The sequence below is a fragment of the Plasmodium malariae genome (assembly GCF_900090045.1).
Source record: "Plasmodium malariae genome assembly, chromosome: 9".
Taxonomy (NCBI): Eukaryota; Apicomplexa; class Aconoidasida; order Haemosporida; family Plasmodiidae; genus Plasmodium; species Plasmodium malariae.
This window is the reverse complement of record NC_041783.1, coordinates 1,636,867-1,655,000: the sequence shown is the minus strand read 5'-3', so window position 1 is coordinate 1,655,000 and position 18,134 is coordinate 1,636,867. Positions and strand designations below refer to the sequence as shown.

The 18,134-nt window shown below is 26.8% G+C and overlaps 4 protein-coding genes across 4 annotated transcripts; 3 read left to right on the top strand and 1 right to left on the bottom strand.

Annotated features, from left to right (window-relative positions):
* Window positions 1-1,665: 1,665 nt before the first annotated feature.
* On the top strand, window positions 1,666-2,895 carry PmUG01_09044500 (conserved Plasmodium protein, unknown function; the record flags this gene model as incomplete). The annotated part of the gene is made up of 1 exon (XM_029005149.1): window positions 1,666-2,895. One exon carries the CDS (start codon window positions 1,666-1,668, stop codon window positions 2,893-2,895), a length of 1,230 nt encoding a protein of 409 aa, XP_028861767.1.
* A 1,202-nt stretch (window positions 2,896-4,097) lies between these two features.
* On the top strand, window positions 4,098-7,685 carry PmUG01_09044400 (regulator of chromosome condensation, putative; the record flags this gene model as incomplete). The annotated part of the gene is made up of 2 exons (XM_029005148.1): window positions 4,098-4,148; window positions 4,905-7,685. Coding segments are annotated over 2 exons (2,832 nt in total), but the record flags the coding sequence as incomplete, so codon positions are not given.
* Window positions 7,686-10,134: 2,449 nt separating this feature from the next.
* PPM8 (protein phosphatase PPM8, putative) lies at window positions 10,135-13,443 on the top strand (the record flags this gene model as incomplete). Its single annotated transcript, XM_029005147.1, has 1 exon — window positions 10,135-13,443. The coding sequence occupies one exon, from the start codon at window positions 10,135-10,137 to the stop codon at window positions 13,441-13,443; it is 3,309 nt and encodes a 1,102-aa protein (XP_028861765.1).
* A 2,914-nt stretch (window positions 13,444-16,357) lies between these two features.
* On the bottom strand, window positions 16,358-17,827 carry PmUG01_09044200 (conserved Plasmodium protein, unknown function; the record flags this gene model as incomplete). Its single annotated transcript, XM_029005146.1, has 5 exons — window positions 16,358-16,539; window positions 16,694-16,861; window positions 17,092-17,173; window positions 17,392-17,517; window positions 17,765-17,827. The coding sequence occupies 5 exons, from the start codon at window positions 17,825-17,827 to the stop codon at window positions 16,358-16,360; spliced, it is 621 nt and encodes a 206-aa protein (XP_028861764.1).
* Between the last annotated feature and the right edge of the window lie 307 nt (window positions 17,828-18,134).

Sequence of the window (18,134 nt, the reverse complement as noted above, 5' to 3'; positions counted from 1 at the left end):
ATTTTTATTTAAATTAAAACACCTTAACTGTTCATAATTTTTTTTTTTTTTTTTTTTTCAACCTTGTCCCGGGTATAAATATATACACATATGATGTGCATATACACATATAAAAATAAACATCCTTTCGTCTGTTCATTTTACAGCTTTATTATTTTTGTGGTTCCTCTTATTTCTTCCTTTTTCTTATGAAGTATATTTTGTGCCTTTTCCTGGTATGTTGGACACGAAAAGTACTTCATGAAAAAAAAAGGAAAAAAAATTAAAAATAGCTTTAAAAAAGTAATAACATCAAATGAGGAATGACATTACAAGCGAAATATATTTTAAGTGAAAAATAAAACATTCGCTTAACACGCACGTGCACATTTAATATCTTCTCGTGAATCTTAATGTGCCTGCTTTTTTAATAATTTTGCTCTACTATTTTTAATACCACGCTTTGAATTCATTTTTAACATTATGCTGTTCTTTTATTTTTAACATTATGATTTGTTATAATTTTTAATAATATAATGAGCTCTTATTTTTAATACGATGATTTGTTCCTGTTTTTTTTTAATTGTTTAAGTGTGCCCATTTCCCATTATTTAAATATAGAACCTTTTAAAACAGCTTTGCGCGAAAATATGAATGTAAATATACAAAACGAAAACAAACAGGTTTCATTTAACACCATGCGTGTGTATACATGCATATGTATACATGTATAAGTATATATATGTTATATCGCGCGTACGTTCAACGTTTGCGCACACAAATGCTTGTCATTCACGCACACCTAATAAGAAGCAAAAATTTACACGATTTTTTCACTCTATATGATTAAGCAAAATTTGCTCTCTGATTATTACATTTTTTAAAAGCGTATATAAAATTTATTTTGATGGATATACATAAACGCAAAGGAACATAATCGAACTTGTATTTTTTTTTCTTTTTTTTTTTTAAACACGAATAAAAAGTATATACATACATACATGCATACATACATACATACATACATACATACATACATACATACATGCATATATATATACATACATACATATATATATATATATATTTATATATTTAAATATTTTTTTCGTACAAAAGTATATAAATTTATAGACGAAAAGTGCACTTTTTTGAAAATAGTGAAATTAAAATTTCCAAAAACGAAGGGTAATATTTATGAAGAGATATTACCAAAATATTATACCATTTTGTTATATTTTTGATACATTTCTGCTACATTTTTGTTACGTTTTTGTTAAATATCTGCTACATTTTTGCTACATTTTAATTTTCAAATGGAAGAATGATATTTGTAATAATTTAATATAATAAAGCAAACAAGTGCTACGCACAATTTTTAACCTTTTTACAAATGAGCAAAGCATAAGTAGTTATGTTATGATATGAAATAATATGCTAAGATATATTAAACTATGCTATGGTTTTTTTTTTTTTTTTTTTTTTTTAAAAAAAAGAAATATATTCACAGAATGTGAAGAATGTTTTGGTCTTCCGAGATTAACTGAAATTTATGTATATTTATTTTGTGACTTCTTATTATTTGATGTTTTAAAAGTAGCACAAAATAAAGGAACAATAAAGTAAGAAAAACGGCACAATAGTGTGCTGAAATAAAGGCAAAGAAAAAAAAAAAAAAATAATATAATGAAGGGAGTAACAATGATACAAGTACACACAACTAAAGAAGGTAAGAAGTCCAAGTGTGTTATCTTAGGGGTTAGGGTGTTGTCGATAATCAGTGTAGCAACATATATTGTACTATTTAGCTTGATACCAGGAAAGCTTATGTTATTTGGACAAGAGCAAAGTAAAGCATATAATATATTTGAGGAGAAAGCCAACATTTTAAAAAATAATAAAATATTTGGTAATTATTACAGAGCATATAATATTATAAATATTACTTGTGGATCCTTTTTAATTTGTTTAAACTTGATTAATATGTTATGTACATTTGGAATAAATATGTTATGTATAAAATTAATTAATTATAAGAAATATATACAACCGGTAAATTTACATTTACAACTATTATTTATATCTGTAATGTTTATGCAAAACCTTGAAAATAAAATATTTTATTGTAATATAAAAGAATATGCTTATTGGTTTAAAGATTATAATGACGATAATATTACGAATGTATTTACAACTGTAGGAAATAATTTATGTGTGATGCATAATTTTGCATATATATTCCTATCATTTTTTTTCTTTTTATCATTAATAGAATTTTTTGTTTTATATATTCGCACAGACGGAAATTTCAGAAAAAAATTTTTTTTATTCTATTTGAAGTTATTTACAGGATATATATATTTATCTCTTTTTTATATATATTTAAAAAACCGAAATTTTTTTAAGAAAATATTGTCAGAATATAATGTACTTAATTTAGAAAACCTTAGTGAAACAGTAAAGATTATTATATACGCCACACAAAAACAAAAGAATTATTATTTCCAATTATTATTAGTAAGTACAATTATATCTGCAGTTGTATTTTCTATACTGAGTTATTACGATTTGTATGCTATTTTAAAAACATGCAAATTTGCCCTTTTAGTTGGTATCTTAACCAATGCATGCACCTTAGTTTTTATTGTAAGCCAAGTGATGTTCTCTAGTTATCTATATGAAGCAAGTAAATTTTTTTGTTCATATGAAGAATATTTGAAAATTAATGAGAGTGAGCAAGTCAAAGTTTCAACTACAACGATTGTACCTTCAAATAACGTAGAAACAACTTGGTTTTGTAATTTAAACATTTTCCTTTATATTTATTTAGCCAATAATTTTACTGGTCTTCTAACCTTTCTTATGGATTTGGCGCTTTCAGCGTACATGGTTTTTTCGAAGAAATATGTCCTCTAAACCGTTAAGGAGTTCTGCACGTGCATAGGATTCTGCAATCCGCATATTTACCGCTTTGTAATTTTGTCATATTACCTTTTTACTATTTTGCCATTTTAATTGTGCCATCCCAATTTTGAATTTCCAATCATCTATGTGTTACGTTTATTTGTTATCATCATTTTTTACGTCCACTTCGTACATACATTTTTCTTTTCCATTTGTTACCTTTATTCTTAACTAATATCATTTTTTATATCTGCATTTTTTTCCCGTCCATATGTTGTTCAAATTTTGTAAAAAAAAAAAAAAAATTTCTATATAGTTGCACACACAAATATCTTTTTGCTACAGATATATGCCTTATATAAATTTTGTACCCTAATTAACTATTTATAGTGTTCTTCCTGATTATATTTATACAGAACAGAATTTCCATCGCCCTTTGATTTTATTTGTCAAATATAAAAATAAATTACAATTAAATATGTGCTTATGTATTATTAACAAACTATTTGATGTTTTTATTTTTATTTAATTTTTTAATACTCTGGCATTTTATGGAAAACTTATGTTTATTAAAAATATCAACTACTTTAAAAGTATTACAATATTTTAAAACTTTTAAATCCTATTGAAACTGTAGTATTCATATGGTATAATATAAAAGTATGTGGATGCATATAAAAAGAAATTGATAAAAAAAAAAAAAAAAAAATGCTATTTTCAATACACCGTTCTCTTTGATATTTTTTTATATGTACCTACAGATTGCGTTAACCCAAAAAAATTGTGAACATCAAATATGGAAAATGATAAATAAATACAGGAAATTTGAAAGGTTATGGAAATAATACAATACTAAGTGTTCAAAGCTGTAATTAACAGAAAAGAGGAATGCACATAATTTAAACTCGTATTGGTATTGGTGTTGGTATTCGCATTTGTATTTGTGTTCTTATTCATATTCTTATTTGTATTCATACTCATATATTTTTTTTTTCTTTTGTTTTTTATCTGCACTTGTAAGGAGGCTGAATAAAATACAAAACATTATTAATATTACACTCATTAGGGGCATATAATAAAATGGAATTTGCATAAACACATGTGCAAACGTTTTATAAGTATTGTGTAAAACCGCATGAACAAGTAATATAAAACAACAGTTACCTGAACGTTCATATTTTTTTATTGAAAATTCAATATATATCCTTTTCACGAATATGGGACAAGGAAACGGAAAAAGTCGGCTTATTGTTCATGGAACAAATGTATAGTATTAAAAAAAAGAAAAGAAAAAATATGAAAATGCAAAATGAAAAATGCGAAATGAAAAATGCGAAATGAAAAATGCGAAATGAAAAGTGCGAAATGAAAAATGCGAAATGAAATATGCGAAATGAAAAATGCAAAATGAAATATGCGAAATGAAAAATGCAGAATGAAATATACAAAATGAAATATGCTAAATGTACAGTTCAAGATAGACAACTGAAAAGAGTAACCATAACAATAAATCAAAACACATTTTATGCTGTAAAATTAATATAAAAATGAACAAGTCCTAATTATCATTCTCAATTGTAATTCAAAATAGACATCCCATTTTTATTTTTACTAGTTTAAGAAGAAACTATTAAAAAATTCAAATTTTCTTTTATAATAAAAAATACATTTTGTAGTGGTGAAATTGCAGTGAATTCAATTGGATGAGAACATATTCATATATATATGTATATATGTACCCATAGCTTTATAATTTCATACATTTGCCTGTACATATTTGCACTTTATAAAATAAACATCTATTGAGATATATTCCAAATTTTGTGAGGCATTCTTGTATGGACATGAACCAATACTCCAATTCGTATGTGTTGTATGCGCGCTTATACATATCACCTTCTGCATGCGTACTTGCGCGTATCAGTTCACACGTGTATATCTTCGCATGTATGCCTTAACATGTACGCGTTCACATGTATGCTCTCACATTTGGCACTTTTTCGGTTGTACCATTTTTATAGGAATATTTAATAGACAGCAAAAAGGAGTTTTGTTTGCTAAACATAAGAAATTCTGTACGCATTAAGAATATATACAGCGGTCCGAATAACATAATAATAATTTACGAAAATGACGATTTCGAAATAGTTGGGTTAAACAATTGCGGTCAATTAGGTTTAGGAGATAAGGTGAATAGAAATAAATTAACAATCAATCCTATAATGTCTAAACAAAAAATACGAAAAATATCCTGTGGACATGAACATGTAATTGCCTTGTTGTATAACCACAATATTTTTGTATGGGGAAATAATCAATATGGTCAATTAGGCATAGGAAATAATACAGAAGAAATTAGTACCCCTTTACTCATTTTTTTTAATGAAAAAGTTATTGATATCGCTTGTGGAAAAAATCATTCTATTTTTTTAACCGAATATGAAGACATTAATGTTAACACTTACTCCAATGATGCAAAAGTAAAAAAGGATGGTCCAGATTATCGTAATTCAGGCATTACAAAAGAAAAAAAAAAACTACGCACAAACTGCTTACACGAATTTGATATAAACATTAATGATGATATAAGCAGCACCCTTAAATGGGAACTCATTGAAAAGGGTGTTCTAGGTTCAGGGAATGAAAATAATCCAGAGAGGGTCCGGATGGAGGTGGAAATGGAAGACGAGGAGGAGGAAGAGGAGGAAGAAGAGGAGGAAGAAGAAGAGAAGGCGGAGGACGAAGAAGAGGGAGAAGCTGAAGTAAAAGTAGAAGTAGAAGACGAGGAGGAGGAAGAGGAGGAAGAAGAAGACTTAGATGACAATGATGAAGAAGAAGCAAATGACCAAAAGAACAAAACAACATCAAATGAGGAAATAAATTCAAAGATGAAAATAAGTTCAAACGAGAAAACAAGTTCTAAGGCCAAATCAAGTCCAACGAGTAACATAAATTTTAGCATCTACGCCTGCGGGTCAGGCGCACGTGGAAAACTTGGCTTTAAAAAGGAAGAAAATGTTTATTTCCCCAAGAAGATTGAGATAAAAAAAAAGTTAAAAGTAAAGAGTATATATTCTAGTTACAACCACAATGCGTTATTAACAAAGCAGGGAAGATTATACACATGGGGATATAACAAAAGTGGGGATTTAGGCATAAATAATAAAAAATCAAGTTATAAAATAAAAAAATTAAAATTTATAAATGATATAATTATAAAAGTATCTCTAGGAAAATTATATTCAGCTTGTTTAACAAAAAATAATATTTTTTATGTTTGGGGAAATAATATCGATGGAATAAAAAATATGAACTTATCTAATTTTCGAATTAAAGAATTTTCCTGTAATGAAGATAATATTATTATATTGACTGAGGATAATAATTTATTTTTACTTGATTCTTCCAAAAGAGTTCAATATATGAATAAGTTAATACTGACAAAGTTATTATCTGGTCTTAAATCAAATGTTAACTACATTCAATATAATTTTATAGGAAATGGTTTTAACTATATATATGCTTATATTAGTATTAATAAAGAAATTAAGACAAAAAATGATTTTAAAAAAATTAACCATAATGAGAAATGTAATTTAGCGCAAATAAATAATGCCACTATTGACAAGGCAAAAAAGGAAACAATAATATTTTTAGATAAAAATGAATTAACACATTTAACTGTAATGCAGGAAAAAAAAAATTGTGTTGAAACTAGCAAATGTGCACCTCTTTATAATAATAATTATAACAATAATCCAAACATTTTAAATAATATAGGCACAGATGTAATTATCGATGAATGGGATGAACAAGATGAAGGGATCACCTCACTAGGGGTATTATGTAATAAAACGCAGGAGGGTAATGAAAATGGAGATGTAGGAGATGACTTATGCTTAACAAATGAGGAGAAAAGAGAAGGAGAAAAAAGAATGGAACAACGAAAGGAAAAAATAGAAAATGAGGAAGATGAAGAAGTAAGGAAGGACAAACGATATGATGTAATGGAAAATACATTTATTGGCTGTGAATTGAGGGGGAATGCATTTATTGTAAGCGAGACGGGAAATTCATTTACTAACAATGAGTTCCGGAATGATGGACACGGTTTCGAATTTGATAAAATACAATTAAAACATGAAAGACACGCCAACTTACCTTCTCTTAAAGTAGATAATGGCAGAAATGTTTTGAGATCAATTGATAAATTTGGAAAGAATATAAATAAATTAAAAAAACACAGTTCATATACTAATGATTCTAAAAAAGGTATGGAAAGTAACACCACATCTGATAATTCCATATATGCCGAAAAAAAAGGGGATGATAAGAAGAAAAGCAATAAATATAAATTTCATAACCTTGGGAATACCCCAATAGAACTTATTACTCAAAATAATAAAAAAGATCTGAACAATGTAAATAATATAGAATATATTATAAATAATATAAATTATATCAACTTAGATATGATAAATGTAGAAGATGTCTCTATAGATTACGAATTTTTGCAAAAACAAATTAACCATTCTACAAATAATAATACTAATTATATAGATTATTTAAATATTGATAGTGAACTAATATCCAAATGTGATGTTTTAGGTATTATGGGAAAAAATTTTCATCATTCTATTTCAGAAAATAAATACATTAATTTAAATATTATTCTGTTAAATGAGCTAAAAAAGCAAAAAAAAATAAACATAGTTTATGGACATTTATTAGGTAAGCTCTTAAACGAATTAAATCTCTTAAGGAATGAAAACAAAAATACCTCCTCTAGGAAAAACTTGTAATTAAAAACGTATTTAGCAATGCGAATGAAAAATGGAAACAACAAAAAAAAAAAAAAAAAAAATTGGCATATATTAGGATAAATTAGTACAAATTGGTATAAATTTCCCTCATGCTGGAGTACCTAGTGTAACATACTTTAAATTTTGTACATGTATTTAAAAGGTGATAATAATAAATTAATAACGACGATATTTATTGGCTTAACGTTTCTTTAAATATAAGTTGAAATTTTAATAAAAATAAGAAACTTCAAATATAAGAATGTATTCATAAATAAATAAATATATACATATATACATATATATATATATATATAAGCACATTCATATAAATGTTCATTAACCCCACATACTGTACCAATTTTCGATGAAATAGAACCTCATTTTTATTGAAAAAAAATAGGGAATTATCCGAATTGAATTTTATGAATTTTCGTAATTTATCTTAATAATTAAAATGATAAAATATTTACTTTAATATTCTTGAATTTTTTTTTTATTGTTATTACCATACGGCAAGAATGTATTTACCATATATTAATGTTTCAATTTTGAAAGATAACACGCTAGTTCAAATGTACAATTATACATTTAAATATGTATATAAGATATAATTTTTTTTAAACCAAATAAAAGCTTGGTAAAAAAAAGAAAACAAGTTTTCCTTTTTTTTCATAATTTTTATTAGTTGGAGTGACTTATTTTATAATAATATTTTTATTATAAATTATTAACTGTTCATAATTTTTTTTTTTTTTTTTTTCTCTTTATTTCCAGAAGTTATGTAAAACGAATTATGCTTCTTTGATATGTCCTAGTTATTCTTCACAACCTTATGTTGGCATTATTTCCATTTATAAGTATATATACGTATGCAGGCAGCACAATAACATCGGCATGTTTATTATATATATATTTTTTTTAATGCAATGAATTATAAAAAAATGGATACATATTATTATGTATTTTACATAGATACAAATTTTATCTGAAGAGTTATACCTTTTAAATTGTTAAATTTTGCATGGCATTGTACTACTAATTGCCGTTTAGTTATATATATTATGTATATATATGTATATATATACATATAATATATATATGTATATATATTTTTTTTTGTTGTTCATATTTTAAAAATTGAAAAATAAAAGGAGAAAAAAATATGCACGTATATAGTATAATATATATATAAAAAACTGTTATGCTTTAAATAATAATCTATGTATAAATACATATATATATGTATGTAAGTTTGTATGTAAGTATGTATGTATGTAAGTATGTATGTATGTATATGAACTTACAAAAAATGCATGTACGTATAATTGTATTTTTAGATTACTAGCAAATCGACATTTAATCAACCCCATTAAAATCCGAAGTTCTATTTTTTTTCATTTTTGCCGAATATTATATAAACATCTTAAACTTGAAATGAAAAAAGGATGTTTGAAAACTGTTACATATTTAATAAAAAATTACTTCAACTTTTTGTAATCCCATTCATTAATTTTTAAAAACTATTAAATGTTTCTCGTAATAATTAAAAATATATTATTAAAAAAAAAAAAAAAAAAAGCATTATTTTTAAAACACGTATTTATTTTATTTTATTCTATTTTACTTCATCGTATTTTATTTTATTATGTTTTAATTTATTTTGTTTATTTTTTTATTTGTTTAGTTTTTTATTTGTTTAGTTTTTTATTTGTTTATTTTTTTATGATTTTTTTTTTTTTTCCTTTTTTTTTGTCGTTTTATTATCATCATCATTGTAATTTCTTTTCTTTTTTATCCCTTGCATGAATGTGTGTGAAGCAGTGATAACTTTATTTCTATGATTTTTGTTATATTTTTGTACTGCATATCGATACTTATGGCATGCAATATTTCTAGTACAAAAAAAAAAAAAAAAAAATGGTGTAAAATTTAATGTGTACTTATATGTGGTATGAAAAGTTAAAACATCTTTTACTACTGTTGCTCTATGTTTTGGATTACGTATGCATGCATATGTTTATGTATGTACGTGTGTTTGCTTGCATATATATATATATATATAAATATAAATATAAATATGTACGTGTATAATTTTACGTTTTATTGATTTGTGCATATTCGTGTTTATTTGCTTCAACTTTGTGGTAATTTTCCTTTAACTTTTATGTCATTTTTTTTCATTTTTATTTAATTTTTTGTTTTTTAAAAATATATTTTCGCCCTAATAACTATCTTATAATGTGGTAGTATTTAGATAGAACTTTTATTTTAAAGAATAATATTAAAAAAAAAAAAAAAATTTCTTTTGTGTTTATTTTAATATAAAATTAGATATTAGAAGGGGAAAAAAAATAAACGTACATATATATATATATATATATATATATATATATATGTACACATACTGAATAATGGTAGTAAAGGAAAAATAAAGATGAATATAAATATGAAAAAGCATATCAAAATGAAGGAGATGAGGATGAAAATCTTAAGTAGCATTTCAAATTTAGTTCAAAAAAAACTGTGGAAGAAATTTTTTTTAATATTTTTAGTTGTTACCGTATTAGCAGTATTATTTGATAGTAATTCTGTCTCATGTAATGAATCAGTATCATCAGGATATAATGAACATTTCGATTACCTTGGATCTACCAGCACAGGTAACGAACATGTTGATGATAATGATATCAGGGAGAACTATTTTTCTTCATTTAGTTATCAGTTGAAATATGAAAATTTGGAGGAATATCAAAATGATTTTTTTTTACATAATAATGAGAAAATTAGTATGATGCAATTTGCATCGAATACCCCAATAGAAGATAGATGTTTTGTATATAAATTAGATATAACTGATAATAATTTCAAACCATATGTTAATCCTAAAGATATAACAGATACAGATGATATGGAGTTTGTTAAGAATTTTGAAAAAAACATAATAGAAAATTATTTGGTCCCACCTGCACACGTAATTGATGATATATTTAGAAATGCAACTAACGGTGGTACATATTATTATGGAATAAACAGTGGAGTATATGGCTTACCTTATGGAACAGAAGATGATCTAATATTTGGCTCACCATACGAAAAAGTAAGGAACACAGAAAATTATGCTACAAATAGCAAACTATTTGACTCATCGTACGAAACATCAAATAACACATCAGTTAACAAATCAAATAGCACAACAAATAGCACAACAAATAGCACAGCAAACAACACAGCAAATAACATAGTAGATATGGCACTGTTTGACCCATTATACGGAACAGCAAATAATACAACAAATAACAAAACAAGTAACATAGCAGATATCGCACAACTGGACCCATTATACGGAACATCAAATAACACAGCTTATGGCTCATCATACGGAACTGCAAGTGGAACAGCAAGTGGAAAAGCAGGAGGAAAAGCAAGCGGGAAAACAAACGGAACATTAAATGGCGCATTAGATAGTAGAGTAGTTCAAGCAGTTGCTCAAGCAGTTGTACAAGCATCAGATTATTTAAAAGGAATGAAAGAGAAAACTGTAGATAAAGAAATAAATAAGCATTATGACCAAGGGAAAGAAGAAGGCAAATATAGTAAAGGTGTAGATGAGTCTATGAAAGAATCAGATCAAACTAAGAACTCATGGGTAACGCAAACTAACGAAGGTACAGTATCAGGAGAAGCAATTGCAGGAACGTCAGGAACGCTCACTAGCGAAAATAAAGAAGGAGAAGAAGCTACAACCACATGGGAAACGAAAACCAGCGAAAATAATGGAGAACCTACAAACACATGGGAAACGAAGATTAGCGAAAATACACAAGTAGGAGAAGCAGTTACAGATATGTTAGAAACTAAGGAGAGTGAAAATAAACAAGAGGGAGAAAAAATAGAGGGCATGTCAGAAACTGAGGCTAGTGAAAATGTAGAATGGGGAGACAAAATAGTGGATAGATCAGAAACGCAAACTAGTGAAAATATAAAAGGGGGAGAAGCAGCTACAGATACATGGGGCACGTCAACTAACGAAAGTACACAAGGAGGAGAAGTAGCTACAGATACATGGGATACGTCGACTAACGAAAGTACGAAAGGAGGAGAAGCAGCTACAGATACATGGGATACGTCAACTAACGAAAGTACGCAAGGAGGAGAAGTAGCTACAGATGCATGGAGCACGTCAACTAACGAAAGTACAGAAGGGGGAGAAAAAATAGAGGGCACGTTAGAATCGCAGGCGAATGAAAATGCAGGAGAAGGAGAAGTAGCTACAGATACATGGGATACGTCAACTAACGAAAGTACAGAAGGGGGAGAAAAAATAGAGGGCACGTTAGAATCGCAGGCAAATGAAAATGCAGGAGAAGGAGAAGTAGCTACAAATATAGGGGATACGTCAACTAACGAAAGTACGCAAGGAGGAGAAACAGCTACAGATACATGGGGCACGTCGACTAACGAAAGTACAGAAGGGGGAGAAAAAATAGAGGGCACGTTAGAAACGCAGGAGAATGAAAATGCAGGAGAAGGAGAAGTAGCTACAAATATAGGGGAAATGCAGGTAAATGAAAATGTAGGAGAAGGAGAAGCAGCTACAGATACGTGGGAAACGCGGGGAAACGAAGGTACAGGAGGAGAAGGTAATGTAAGCATGTTACAATTGGATATGAACAAAGATACCAAAAACGGAAGTAGTAATGCAAGTACGTCGGGAACGTTTCAGGAGGAATATATGAAGAAAGAAAAGGATCATTCTAGCATCCATTTAGAAAAAGAATCAATATTTAATGACAAGAACAATTTTGGAAATGGTGGTTTCATATTTGCTGGAGTGATGGATGGTCATGGTGGACATATAATTTCAGATACTGCGAAAAGATGGTTAGGTTTTTACATAAAAAAACAATTATTACAAAAATTAAGAAAAAGTAATAATAATGTTTTATCACCAAGTGATATTGTTTTAAGTTTAGAAGAAGCTCATGTTCTTTTAGATAAAGACATTTTAAAGAGTGCAGAAGATTTTTTTTTTGATAGTAATGTAAGATTTACAAGAACTGGTTCATGTTCTTTAACAGTATTAATAGACAAAGAAAATTATTATGTAAGTAATATAGGGGACTCAAAAGGTTTATTAATTACAAAGGATAAAGTGGTAAAATTAAATAATATTCATAATGCTAGTGAATTAAGTGAAAGAATAAGATTAACATTAGAACATCCAAATGAAGATGATGTTATAATGTGTAAGAAGCATAGGAAGATTGGGAATACAAAAGTTAGTCAGGTTATAAATTTAACAAAAGATCATTTAGATTTTTTACATAATGATGTTGGTCGCTGTTATGTTAAAGGTCGATTACAATGTACAAGAAGTTTTGGCGATTTTTATTTAAAACATAAAATATTTGCTTTTGATTTTAAAAAGAATAGATTTGTTGTTAATGAACCACATTCTTTTTCATATATTACTGCTTTTCCAGAAGTTATAAAAATTAAGAGAAATCCTGATGATGAATATATTGTTCTTATGTCAGATGGAGTTTCTGACTTTTTAAGTGATTATGAATTATATGATACTATTAAGCAAAATGAATTTTCAGTTGAAAAAGCTTCCAAGGAAATTATTAGAAGAGTTCTGAAAAAATGTGCAGTACATGCGGGTTTAAGTATAAAAAACATCGTTAATATGCCCCGTGATCGTAGGAGAAAATTTTTCGATGATATGTCCGTTGTTATCCTTAAATTGAAGTGAACCCAAGTGAGGGGGAGAGGAGAGGAAAAAATACCAAAGGAAAGGAAGGGAAAGAAAAGGAAAATATAGGGGAAAAAAAAAAAAAAAAAAAAAAAGTGAACTTTGAAATATGGCACAATCAACGTGGGAATGAAGACGCACCAAGGGGAATTTTTAAATTTTGAAAACTTTGTAAGTAAAAATTGTTATTTGAAAAATAGCAATATTTTACTGTGTCATTTGTTTTATAACTAACCTTTTGCATATTCCTTTTTTTTTTAAAATATATTATAGTCATTAATGACTCCTATATGTGTATATATGCATATTAATGTGCAATATGTATATGTTTTTTCTTTAACGATTTGCCTGCGTTACGCATATATATATATATATATATATATATATGTGTGTAATGAAGAAATAAATGTTTTGTTACAATTTTACGCATTCCTATGTGATTTTTTAATAAATTAAAAATTATTTTATTTTGTTATATTTATGCTAAATATTATTTTATTTTTTATTCTTTATTTTTATTCTTTATTTTTATTCTTTATTTTTACTCTTTATTTTTATTCTTTATTTTTATTCTCTATTTTTATTCTTTAATTTTGTGCTTTATTTTTATTCTTTAATTTTGTGCCTTATTTTTATTCTTTATTTTTGCGCTTTAATTTTAAGCTATATGTTTATGCATTATTTTTAGGCTATGTTTTTATGCTTTATTTTTTTTTTGTTATTTGTTATTTTTTATTATTATTATTTTTTTTTTTTTTTTTTGAATACCTTTGTTCATACGAATATAAACCTACGAGAAGCATACACAAACAATATAAAAAATATAAAATTTTGGAAAATTTTTATTCGTAGATATTTCCGTATTGTGTAAAAAGTTCTATTAAAATGTTCTGTTAAAACGTTCTATTAAAACGTTCGTTATATAGAGCGCGTTGCTTATAATTAATTGCTCAAATAATTGATAAGCTCTACATCATACATTAGAGTGCAATAAAAGCACTAAATATTTTTCATAATTTGAAGCGGTATTTTTTAGACATATTTGGTTGATTGTACACATCATAAGAGTGAAAAGGGGAAAAAACATTCCCCACATGTATATATATATATATATATATATCATTAACTGGAAACAAATAAAAAGCGCGTACTATGAAAGCTGAGTATATTCTCCCACTCTTTGTTAATAGCTAGCTGGCACATATATGTTCATATGTATATATGTATATGAATATATTTACATATACATATGTATACATATGAATACGTATACATATGAATACGTATACATATGAATACGTATACATATAAATGCATATACATACAGATAGGCAGACAATCACTAAGGAGGGCTTCTAAAAGTTTTAAACGCCATATTTCTCCCGAGTACCAAATGTACGTAATTTATTCCCATTTCAGTATAATTTTTGTTTTATTCTGCACGACTTGATAAAACAGTTCGTAAATAAAATTATCCTAATGAGATAAGTTTTTACACACTATATATATATATATATATATATATATATTAATAGGCCCTTTTTTCATTTAATTATTTTTGAACGAGGCTATAACCTCTTTATTAGAATAACTTTTTAACGTGCATTTTTCTTTTCTTTTTTTTTTCTTTATTACTAAGGAATAGATTTATAAACGATCCAACATTAGCTAAGAACATTTACCTGAGCATTATTCAGCGTTTATATAGTGTACAGTTTTGTGGAATTTAGCAGGATAAAAACGGAAGAAATCCAATTATTTTCTTTTTTTTCATATGATTGTAAGTAATTTTTTATTCTTATGAGGCACACATTTTCTATAATCTATTGTCTACTTTTTTAACATAACATTGTACATAGGGTTTATACAAAAAAAAAAAAAAAAATATGAACAAGGAATAAACTTCACATTAATGAACAGAGCTCTGGGGGATAATTCCAAGTACGTGGAAATATCCATACATATATGCATAAGTGCATACATACATACATAAACACATAAACATACACATATACATATATACTTATGTATATACGTACAACCAGCATGGCGGAAAGACTTCTTGCACTTTATCAAGTACCTATTCGTCTGTTTCCCTCTCCTGATTTAACACATTTACATACTATTTTTTGTAAAAATGCTAAAATGAATGTTAAAGGAATTTACTTAGCTGGGATAATGGGATTATAGGTAACAAAAAAAAAAAAAAAAAAAAAAAATCAACAGAACAGAACAGAACAGAACAACAAAAAAGGAAAAATGTAAAAAAATTAAAAAAAGAAGAGAAGAAAAAAGCAAAAAACAAAAAAATATTTATTCATAAATTTTTCTTCTCAGCTTGAGCTAGTACTTTCTTCGTATTGTTCCAGTAATAAAAGATCTAAAAAAATCGAAGAAAAAAATGAGGAGATTACATTGGAAGGGAAAATGTGGGAAAAAACGGATTAGAGGCCATAAGGACAAAAAATATAAAAATGAGGAAAAGAACGAAAAGAACGAAAAGAACGAAAAGAACGAAAAGAACGAAAAGAACGAAAAAAAATATATCGATAAGGTCCAATTTTTCGCTCGATGATTTTACTTGCAGCAAAATGATAATATTTAAAAAAGAAACAAAACCACAGTTGACCTTAGAAAATAAAATAATGAAGATAACGAATATAATAATAGTAGTAAAAATGAACTGCCCTCCATTGTTAGTGCAGTCTACTAAAAAATGAAGAGCATAAATATATAAGCAATATATCACCAAAATACGTAATTTTCAAAGTCTATTTTGATTTATTAAAAAGTATGCACAATATTTTTCGACTTTTTTCATTTCTATTATGCTATACGTGGGTATTAACATACACATATATATATGTATGTACGTAAGCACGTATGTACGTATGTGCACATAATATCTGTTCTTTTATTTGTCTAATTTCGTCTTATGGTTGCATACTATATAAATTATATTATCTATGTTAAAAAGGATAGTAAATATTTTCGCAAGATTTCCACAAAAGACTAAAACACAAGATGTAAATGATAAGTTCCTTGTATTTTTATTTTTGTGATTTAGGTAAATTTGGGGTATTTTTGAAAGGCACCCTGAAAAAAATGAAAATGTGCATTTACGGTTATTTCGAAAAAGCAGAGATTGTTGGGAAGCGTATGCAAAAAGGATATTCATCGTTCATTCGTTTGTCCACTCGTTCATATCTTTTAATCGTTTCTCTCTTATTTTCCCTTTTTAGCGAATAACTTAATGGAGCAGAGGTAATTCCAAGAAGAGGGACCAATACGTCAGGCAAGGCGAAAAGCAAGTACAAATTAAAAAGCACATAAAATGAAATTTTGAATGCTTTCTTATATTTTGAATATTTATTGTTGTACTTCCACATAAAGTAGACTATTAAAAGATTCTGCACGTCTACAGAAAAGGGCATAAGTGAAAAAAAAAAAAAAAAAAAAAAAAAAAAATTGCACAGAAATTAAAGCCTAAATTGTCTTTCTTTCGTTTCGCCCTAGTTTTCACTCTCTCGGCGAACCTACATAAGGCAAACATACATACAAAAATGCATATGCATATGCGTCCATACGTACATATATACATAAAAGCATACACACACACATACATATAAGTATATGTAATTTTTTAACTTATCAAAATAATGTCAAGGTACAATTTATAGTTTATTTTTTTTTTTATGGAAAAGGCTATTAAAGAAGTGGATACTATTATCTGGAAATAAAATGAAAGGCAATTAATTATTATTATATTATTCTAAAATTTGTAGTACTATTTTATTATATGCATAAGTAACTGTTTCGTGTGTCTCTTCTCATAAACAATTATTCATCTTTCCTTTTGCAGTAACTCCCTAATTGTTTGCACAAACAAAATACTGTTCGCATAAACACACATAAATAAACTTATGTAGTTATTAAAAAAAATAGTACCTCTAAATAGAATGATATAATTGAAAGACCAGCTGCGTTTTTGTTTGAAATAATTTTTTTTAATTGAGGAAGTTTGACGAAACACGAACCAACAATGAGAGAGCATATTAATAAGTTATTTAACGCCTTAAATCGTTCAGAAATATGGGAAAATAAAATAAAAAGAAAGATGTAAATAATGAGGAAGAAACGAGAAATAATGAGAAATAATTGGGAAGAAATGCAAAATTATGGGAAAAAATGGAAAAACATTGAAAAAATGGGAAAATAAATATATATCCATCTGACTACGTGTATATTACTACACACATGTATATTCCTCGTATCCTACATGCTGTGTAGTTTCTGCTTTATTTTTTCTTTTTGCACTAACAGATAATACATTTTGTCTATCGTAGAATTCTTCTGAAAAAACGTTAAAATTTGTTCTTTGCATTTTAATATTGTGTCCTTGGGCTTATTTAATGTGCGAAAGAAATGTAAATAGTGAGGGGTGGTCGGGGGAAATTAAACAAAAGAATAAACATATAATTCATTAAATAAAGAAACAAATATAAATTATTCTATATATATATATAAATATTATTATAAGGGCACATATATTAATGTATATACATATACGATATTTATATATGCTTATATATATCTATATCTATCTATATATATATATACACACATAAATTTATATCTGTTATATACGGAGTGGTGCCGGTTCGCCTATTTCTGCATAATCAAAATAGATA